Source organism: Podarcis cretensis (assembly GCF_951804945.1).
Source record: "Podarcis cretensis genome assembly, chromosome: 4".
Lineage (NCBI taxonomy): Eukaryota > Metazoa > Chordata > Lepidosauria > Squamata > Lacertidae > Podarcis > Podarcis cretensis.
This window is the reverse complement of record NC_137173.1, coordinates 65,073,360-65,083,164: the sequence shown is the minus strand read 5'-3', so window position 1 is coordinate 65,083,164 and position 9,805 is coordinate 65,073,360. Positions and strand designations below refer to the sequence as shown.

At 43.2% G+C, this 9,805-nt stretch overlaps 1 protein-coding gene and 1 long non-coding RNA gene across 4 annotated transcripts; one reads left to right on the top strand and one right to left on the bottom strand.

The window, feature by feature from the left end:
- Window positions 1–226: 226 nt before the first annotated feature.
- LOC307214007 lies at window positions 227–3,290 on the bottom strand. Its single transcript, XR_013837823.1, has 3 exons — window positions 3,069–3,290; window positions 1,222–1,353; window positions 227–538 (listed from the first exon to the last, which is right to left on the bottom strand). It is a non-coding gene; the product is annotated as an uncharacterized lncRNA (long non-coding RNA).
- A 1,400-nt stretch (window positions 3,291–4,690) lies between these two features.
- On the top strand, window positions 4,691–9,737 carry SAT1 (spermidine/spermine N1-acetyltransferase 1). 3 transcript variants are annotated; one of them, XM_079972314.1, is made up of 6 exons: window positions 4,691–4,750; window positions 6,529–6,580; window positions 6,675–6,758; window positions 8,096–8,197; window positions 8,293–8,333; window positions 9,185–9,737. In XM_079972314.1, the coding sequence occupies exons 1-6, from the start codon at window positions 4,706–4,708 to the stop codon at window positions 9,353–9,355; spliced, it is 495 nt and encodes a 164-aa protein (XP_079828440.1). In that variant the 5' UTR covers window positions 4,691–4,705; the 3' UTR covers window positions 9,356–9,737. The 3 variants fall into 3 exon arrangements, with proteins under 3 accessions (XP_079828440.1, XP_079828439.1, XP_079828438.1); XM_079972313.1 differs by lacking the exon at window positions 4,691–4,750 and adding an exon at window positions 4,851–5,139; XM_079972312.1 differs by lacking the exon at window positions 4,691–4,750 and having other exon boundaries at window positions 5,261–6,580.
- Window positions 9,738–9,805: the final 68 nt, after the last annotated feature.

The window sequence follows — 9,805 nt, the reverse complement described above, 5'->3', positions numbered from 1 at the left end:
AAATATAAATATTTTACCTGCATAGCTTTTACTACTGTTGTAGCTGAGAACCAATGCACGACTATAAGTAAGTAAATAATATTTTAAATTTGCTTCCCAATCTGTTGTCTGATTTTTTGTTAAGCGGGTTAAGAAAAGGGAGATGCAGCTTGTTTTGCAATTATAGTTGTGTGTTTTTTTCACATGGGCAGCATGTGAAATCATCCATGGCTGCAGCCTAGCTGTGGAATGTGGATTAAGCATTTTTGTATCTTAATCCTCAACATTGGCCTAATATGACACACACGCACACACACACCCATTCTCAAGTGCAGCTGCACTGGTTTATTTGAGTTATGTGCATCCGGTTTTTATAGCATGCTGTTCATGAGCGCGTCCACATGTATTTCAACGTTAGCAGAAATTCCTTCATAGAATACTTGTCAGTTTTAGTGGCGACTGCCCTCATGTTGAATGGCATTGGGCCCCTTAATTGTTTGCTCACTCAGGACTGCAAGGAGGGATGGTGTCTCAGGGTTCACAGATCAAATGGGTGTTGCTGTGAAGGGCATATGAGGCAGTCACTTGCAAGGAGGGGGCAGGAAGGAAGAGATAAGGAAGGAGCAGGACAAGGTATGTCCAGTGGCTAACTCACAGGACTGGTCTGTCAGGCAAAACAGGGTGAGCGGATGGTCACACAGTTTTCCAGAGGAAAGCCAAAAGGACTGGTTAGCACCTGTACAGAAGCCAAACAGTTAGTGCATACAGTACTTCTCTTAACTCGTCCCTTCCTTGTGTTGGGTAGGTCCCTCTGCATGTAAAACATGGGCTATTCCACACACCCGGCAAGTCTTGTTTTATCCATAATGCTGTTCATATTCCTAAGGCCCCATCTGCACCATAGATTTCAGTTGGTACCATACCACTTTAAACAGTCATGGCTCCCCCCCCCCCCAAGAATCCTGGGAAGTATAGTTTGTTAAAGGTGCAGAGGGCTGTTAGGAGATCCCTATTTCCCTTACAGAGCTACAATTCCCAGAGTTCCCTGGGAAGAGGAATTGATTGTTAAACCACTCTGGAAAATGAAGCTCTGTGCAGGGGGAAAGAGGTCTCCTAACAACTCTCAGCACCCTTAACAGACTACACTTCCCAGGATTATTTGGAAGAAAGTGTTTAAAATGGTATGGTGCTATTTTAAATGTATACTGCAGATGGTAGAAGCAGAACTGAAAATGCACTTACCTACATAAGGTGTAGCAATTCCCCTTCCCTCTTCTCTTCCTAGAGGTAGCTGTTGGAGCAAGCTCAGCATGTAGCATGTCAGGGTAGGTGCCCTTCCGATTCCACTACTGTTCCTTTTTCGTTCTGTGCATCCTTAAGGCAATCAAGAAGATATTTGTAATACACAGAATGGGTTTGTTGCTCTAATGAAATTGCAAAGAGATGGTTAAAATGTACTGAGTTACTGCCGTCACTTGAGTTACATAACTGCTTTATAATAATATCATTTCCCCTGTATGTATATATAGTAGTACCTTGGTTTACAACCATAATCTGTTCCAGAGGTCCATTTGTAACCCAAGGTGCGCTTTCGCTAATGGGGCCTCCAAAAATTTTTGTTCATAATCCAAAAAGAAAAAAGAAAAAAGGGTTGTAATCCAAAAAAACGTTGCAAACTGAGACATGCACTTCCGGGTTTGACATGTTTGTAATCCAAAATGTATGCAAACCAATATATATGCAAACCAAGGTACCACTGTATATGGATGATAGTGGGTTACAAGGAGGTGGCTTTTTCTTTCTTGCTATACATGCAAAAGGCAAAATGAGGCCATATTTGCCACCACCTCCTTAGTGGGGCTGAAGCTCATGCTTCGTATTATGTTGCCTCTTCTTCCTTCCCTTTGAGGCTATATGCACACTAGCAGCTTAAAACACAGCACGGCTGTGTCCCACACTCTGTTTTTGAAGCTGGCATCTGTGCACATGCAGCAGCTGTCTCAAACATACACATCTCCACATCTCAGCTTAATTGTGACAGGAACGTCTTGGCTTACCTTTTCAAATCAGATGGAGAGAATGCATGAAACAGCAGTATTTGTCAAGCAACTACTGTATAGGATAGATATGGATTGTGGCTAAAGTCATGTGTATTTTTTTTTTTTTTTACACCGCTACAAACACCAGCGGTGGGAGCTCACTGAAGCTAGACTAAATGGTAGCTGGTACACAGCCACAGTGTGTTGCTCTCAGAAAACAGTGCTCAGGAAAAGCTTTAATGAAACCGAATCCTTGCATGAGAGGTGTCTGGAGACTGGCTACACTAGAAACTACGCCACTGTGGCTGATGGAATGGGAACACTGTGGCATTGTGTGCATTGTGTTTCCATTGGTGCAGGTGTATGCGCAGGGGCCACGTGCTCAGTTATTTTTCAGTTGCTTGCCTCTGTATGTGGGTGGCAGATGGGTGTGGTTGCCAGCATGGTCCCCAGTTAATGGGCTGTAGTGTTTTTTCCCAGGATACTGGGGAAAATGTCTACTTTTTTATGCTGTTTTTGGATTTTCTGTGCTGTGTTTTCTCCTCCCCTTCTGGGCGAAACATGCATGGGATGTGGCAGTTTATTTCTTTTTCTCTTCCCTCCCACACATGTAATTGGAAACATACAAGGTCATTTTTCCTGCTCTCTAATAAATTTTGTTCTTTTACCTATCAGGATGATCAACCTATGCCCCTCCAGATTTTGTTGAACCACCACTCCAAACACCTCAAACCACCGGTTACACTGGCTGGGACCGATGTGAGTTTAAAATCACAAAAAAACCCAAAAAGCACAATAAATTTGTGGGTGTTCGGAATTTTATTTTGAAATATGGCAACCCTATTTCCCAAACCATACATTTATATATGTGGGAGAGGCTAACCATAGTTAATACAATCCAGATGGTGACTGCGTCACTGGCCATAATTTCCATCTGACTTATTTGTTTATAAACCTATAAAAAGTCCTAGAGGCCCCACATCTCTGCATCTGCCTAAAAACAAAACCAAATGGCCAAGCTGCTTGTACATTTATTAGAAAGAAGATTACCATATAACACTGATTCCTCTCTGTTTGTCTCCTTAAAGCAAGGAGTTAGATGGAACAAGTCTTAACAGAAGATGGTGTTCAACCTGTTACAACAAAGTTAAAAATTCACAGGCTTTGCAGGCAAAAGGTCCAGGGTTCTGTTCCCGGCACCTCCAGACAGGGATGGGAAAGACTCCAGACAAAATCCCTGGAAAGCTACAGCCAGTCAGCATTGACAATACTGAGGTAGGCAGACCAATCAATCGCATAAGGTGGTTTCTGGAGTTCTTGTAAAATTGTTACCCCAAAGCTACTCAACTGTGGCATTCCTTTTTGAGCAGGGCTAATAGCAACCTCTGTGAGACAATTCAGACTGGGGAACTGGCATAGGTTTCTTTGCTCCCCTCCCTTTCCACAGCACCACTTCCTTGATCAAATTGTGGCCCTTCTCTGGCAGCTACTTTGAAGTAAACATAAAGACAATGAGAGGTGTCACATAAGATATGTACCTTTAGGCAGTGCCATAGCTGGAAACGGAGGGGCTAGCTGGGTTTTTTGCCCCGGGTGAACCCTCCAGAAGGTCGCCATCGAGGCTCCCTGCCTGTGTACATGTATATGCAAATGTGTGTGGAGTGTGTGCCAAACAGGGTGTGTGCCAAACAAGTGTTCCGATATACCAGACTTGCACAAAGCAGGTTTTTGTTTTTGTCTTAATTCTGTGGCCTGTGACCAGCCCACGGAGGAGTGTCTGGCCAACAGAACTGGGGGATGTGGTGATAGATGGCACCTAGCAAAACATTACCGCACAGCACACATGTAGAACCAAAACCCACCTACAAAATGAATGTCAATACCCTCATAGTTGAGTAGCATATGATTTATGTTAGATTTCCCCCTATTACCACATTGAGGGCTGATTGCTGTTTGTCCTGATTCCCCTGGGGGAAGCAAGGGGCAAACAGAGGTATGGATAAGCCCAACTGGGGATCAGGAAGGTAAAAGGTAAAGGGACCCCTGACCGTTAGGTCCAGTCGTGACCGACTCTGGGGTTGCGGCACTCATCTCGTTTTATTGGCCGAGGGAGCCGGTGTTCAGCCATGTCATGTTGCCAGCATGACTAAGCTGCTTCTGGCGAACCAGAGCAGCGCACGGAAACGCCGTTTACCTTCCCGCTGGAGCGGTACCTATTTATCTACTTGCACTTCGACGTGCTTTCGAACTGCTAGGTGGGCAGGAGCAGGAACCGAGCAACGGGAGCTCACCCCATCGCGGGGATTCAAACCACCGACCTTCTGATTGGCAAGTCCTAGGCTCTGTGGTTTAACCCACAGCGCCACCTGCGTCTCCTCAGGATCAGGAAAATCCGAATTAAATATGGGGGGCAGCTTGGGCTGCCGCCTGGATGGCAACAATGCTGTGCAGATGATGTGAAAAACACGTGTGCATAGGATGCTAAACTGCCATATCTATTTAGTCCTCCCTTGTGAGCATATACATCAGTAGGTGGGATCATAGCCTTTGTGGAAGGGGGGTTGCAAGGAGGCCGGGAAGCCTGAGACAAAGGCCCTCTCCCTCCAGGGCGCGGTAATGTGCGGGTTGCTCGCTCCAGAAGGTGGCGGTCTCCGCACAGCCTTGCTTGCCTTTTGCCTCGGGCCTTGATGAGTCAGAAGTTTCCACCCGGCATCATTTCCTGGAAAGATGAGGTAAGAAGCGAAGGAAGAACGGCGAGGGGGGGGGGAGGAGAATAGAGGGACAACTTGTGATTGGCTGGGAGTCGGGATGGCGGTGGCATAAATAGGGGCTGCTCGGCGGGCACCCGGAGTAGAGTCCGCTGCGCCCTCGTTCGGTGGCTTCGCTGTTTCGCTCCGAGAGCCGCTACGGGATGCTGGCAGCCTGACTGTGCCTGTGCCGCCGCCGCAGCTGCCCACGCCGCGCCCGGGACGCGAATGAAGAAACTGCTCCTCCTGCTCTTCAACTATCGGGGACTCACGCGAGGCGGGGGACGCAAAGGGAAACGCCGCCGAAAATGGCCTCGTTCCATATCCGCGCCGCGCGGCCCGAGGACTGCGCCGACCTCCTGCGCCTCATAAAGGTAGATCTCGCGCTGCGCCAGGCCACGCGCAGGCAAGAAACAAGCAGATGCAATGAACAAGAGTGGACAAACAAAAGTCACTTCCACTGGCCTCTTGAGAGGTTTTTTCTTTTTTTAAATATAATAAAAGTTGTTCTCTGAACTGAGCGCGCCGTCCTGGGTGGCGGAGGGGGAAGGAAGGATTGCGCGCTTTTATCTTTGCCAACCAGAGGGTCTGGTTAGCGAGTCACGCCAAAGTAGGGCATTTTTATCAGTTGCCACCACACGCCTCCCGACTTTTTAAAAAAGGAACGACAACAAAAATTAGTTAAGGTGGGATAAAAGTAAGAGACTGGACGGCACGGATCTCTTAGTATTTTTACCCCTAAATAAGCCTGCACCTGCTTTAGGTGGTTTGTGTAGCAAACCAAAATGCTAACGTTTGACGTGTGTATAGCGAGAGAGAAATTCCCCACGTATGTACTCGGCGACACACCAGTTTAAACTGCAATCCTATGCGTTGGGAGTGTGAACATGCCTAGAATTTCTCACCATGGCAGTTACTCTGGAAGCAAAAACGATCTTGTGTTTTCGATCTTTCAGGAGCCCCCCCCCCCGTCCAGTTCTTGTCTAGCTTAGCACATACAGTTCAAGGGCAAAGGTAGGCCACTGAGGGTGGGAACTGTTTGTTCTGCGAGCGAAATAACTTCCTTCTGGGCACAGACACCTTTGCCCTCCTGAGTTGGCAAAACATCCTCTTCCTGCTGTTGCGAAATTGGCTGCCGACAGTTTCTACCCTCTGCACATGTGACTGCTGTAAAGAAAAAAAAAAAGCAAGGACCCAGCTCCAGAACTGCACTTGAAAGTGATTCAGCTGTTCATCTGGTCTAATTCCTTTGATGGGATGTCCCATTAGATACAAACATTGAGGAACACATATTTCACTTGGGAATTTTCCCCGCTCCCCCCCCCCAAAGGTTTAGCATTAACTTACATTTCTTAAATACATTGGAATTATTATTAACCCTTTTGTTCCTGTCATTTTAAATGCTTAAAACATTTCAGGCGTGGAACAGCTCAATTCCATACATCCTTATTTGGAAGTAAGTCTCAAGTGTTCGATAGGGCCTGCTTTTGGGGGCAATGTGTGTGAGGGCTGCCTCCTTAATCTTCTTTAGGCAATTCCCTCAGGTCCTTCAGGGTGTAGAATCAATACTGTACATAATCCATTAACTGTATAGTTCCCTACTGAATTTTCACTCTTCTCAGAAGAGAAGCAGATAGTACTCTATAAAATGGGTTTTTCTATATAGACTATGGTCCATGGCGCAAGAAAAAGAAGGGCAAAATATGTTAACAGAAGTTGGTCCAATGAAATATAACCAAACATACATGCTTTGTTTTGGACAGGAGCTTGCTAAATATGAAGAAATGGAGGATCAAGTGGTACTGACTGAAAAAGGTAATATAAAATAAGATTACGAGGACAGTTTTGTGACAATTCAAGCTGGGGATAGGAAAGCTAGCTAGATAATACATTTATTGTAATCCTGTAGATCTACTTGAGGACGGCTTTGGAGAACATCCCTTCTACCACTGCCTTGTTGCAGAAGTGCCAAAAGAACACTGGACAGCTGAAGGTGAAACTTTTAAAAAATTAATTAGAAAATCACAGAATGTAAATAACAATGCTTAAAATAAGTAAGACTCTATCTGTACTTCATTGCAAAGGTGAATGCTAAAACTTCCTGAACTTTTCAAATGGTATCTTATTGTTCAGTTATCCTGAAGGTGATGGAGAACCAGATATAATCGTAAAAGAACAAAACTATAATTCCACTTCGTTACATGGCTGTTTTTGTTTGACCCTGACTTATCACTATGTAATCCTGTTGAATCACATGTTTTCTTTAATTTGTCCCCAATCTTCAGGTTACAGTCTCTAGCTTCGCCATGTACATGGCCCTTCCGTGTACATGGATGGGCGGGGAGGTAACTAAAAGATCCGTTACACAATAAAGTAGATGATCATGATATATGAGGTAAGGTCTCCAGGGTCAAATCCTATTCCAAAACATGTACCTCAAAAAGAAAGAGAAAAAAGCATATACAAAACACTCGGTAGATCAGAAATCCTGCATGTAACTCTGTTCCTTGGATTACATGTAACAAGATTGAAGTTCTAAATATGAATATTGACTAGGATGTAGTAAGGATAGTGAACAATTGTTCCCTTTGCAAGCAGAACCATAGGAGAATGACGCAAGCAATGAAACAAAGAAAACACTTGAAAGCAATCACTATTTCCTTGAAATATTCATATTGAAAAAATAATAGCTGCTGTATTTGCTCTTAGCTGTCACAAAGGCAATCCTGTACAGTAGTCTCGTCCTTTAAAAAAAAAGAGTGATTGCATTGTAAACAAATGGACATCAATTAACGTGGAAAACAAACTTCAGGGGCTTTTGCTTTGGGAGTTTTATGTTCCAAAATCTAGAAGGAAGCAGAGCTGAAATGTTTGCCACAATATTCTGATCTGCCGTGTAAAATTGTAGAAGCCTGAATTGTTTTCCAAAGTGGTATCAATAGGGTATGTACAGAGACTCTCCAGCAAAAGGCTATAATTATGATGTACCGTAATTGTTGACACAACTTGCCAGGTGTTGCAATTACATAATTCCTGGGTATGTGCAAGAACAACATGAAACTGACCAAAAATTATGATGCTGGTTGTTGAGGGTCTTAGAACTTTCCAGGATGGCCTTAACTTGCTAGGAATTCCTATCTTATTTAAACTGCAATTCGTTATAATGTGATGAGTGCTAAACTTGGCTTATTGCAGCATAAGATTAATTTTGCATGTTCGAAGTGACTATTTTGGCACAAGCATGTGATGTTTCGTATATACTAACTAGTTGCTTTATTAAAAAGGTACTCTGTATGCACATGTATGTAAAGTAAATATGTTTTGTTGCAGGATACAGTGTTGTGGGCTTTGCCATGTATTACTTCACGTATGACCCATGGATTGGAAAACTGCTGTATCTTGAAGACTTCTTTGTCATGAATGAGTTCAGAGGTACCATTTAAATTTTAAGGAAACATTTTACAATTAAGTTTGATTCAACTCTTCTAAAAACATGACTAATAAAATTGCACTTGTTTTATTTTTAGGTTTGGGCATTGGTTCAGAAATTCTAAAGAATTTAAGTCAGGTAAGAAGCTGATATGGGAAAAGTGTTCTAAAATGATCACTTAACCAAAGTCACACTTAGGTGGGAAATTATTCATCCAGATTGTGCAGTGCCCATGGATAAGTGTGCCTTTGATTCAGTTTGCATTAATACAGCATAGAAAGCAGTATCCCAATAGGTACAAGAAGTACTTTTATTTAGAACATGTCCCAACATGTAATTTTTTTTGCATAAATGTTTTTAACAGAGTTGTGTCATTAAAGCATTTCCTGCACCTATTGGGATATCTCTCATGCTGCTTTTAAATATCCTTCCTTGGATTAATGATGCTGCCTTCTTTGTGACAGCCTAGCCCATGATAGAGTTCTCTGTGGTAGCACACTGCCTCATTGTTCTGATGATGGGAGTGTTCAGATGACCAGTCCACTTTGGAAACATCCTCTCAAAGGAGGTATAAGCAGTAAACCGCATGACCAAATGTAGTGTGGCTCAGTACCATGTGTCTTATTTCAAGGAAATACTGTACAGCAGTAGCACACCACTATGTTTGAACTTGTGAATATTGCAATATCCACCAGGCCATTCAGATATTTAGGGTTCCCCTTCTGCTTCAGTTGCATATTGACATTATTTGTTCAAGGTTGCGAACTGCTCAAGAAGCACATTGGGAATGTTTTTTGTAACTTATCCTAGAGATCTTCGTTTTCAATAGATTTATAGTGGACTAGGGAACCTAGAAAATAGATCAAGTAGGGATTCAGTGAAACAACGTAACTGCTACCACATCTGGAAATTCCCTACATAGAACTTTTTTAAAGAAGCAGTACCACATCCCAGCACCTCACTTATTCTTGCCCATTTTCTTTCTTTAGGTGGCTGTCAAATGTCGTTGCAGCAGTATGCACTTCTTAGTAGCTGAGTGGAATGAGCCTTCCATCAGGTTCTACAAGAGACGGGGAGCTTCTGACCTGTCTTCTGAGGAAGGATGGAGACTTTTCAAAATAGACAAGGAGTACTTGATGAAGATGGCAGCTGAAGAGTGAGGAACTGAGCTCTCAGGACAATAGCAATTTGCATCCAATAATTCCTTTTTGACTGTCCTTCCTGTTTCCTATCCAACCTTGTAGTAATGAAATAAGTTAATATGGACCCTAATTCAAAAGCTTTATTACCAGTGGCATAAATATGATTGTTTGCTGGAGTTTTGGGACTCTAATCCCACAGGCAGTGACAGTTACAGAGTCAAGTTACTTGTCTGTCTCCAACCCCTCATCAGTACACCTGTGATCCTGAAATGTATATTGTATATAACTTCATTCTTGTAAGTGTCATTCAAATGTGTACAGTGTACACACTGGTAGGGTTTTTTCTTAATTATTTGCATTCATAAGCAAATAAACTGTTTTTCATGCTAGCGACCACAAACTGGTGTAATCTTTTATTCAGTGGTTCTTTGCTGCACTTGTTTATAATGTACTTTTAGACCCATGAAA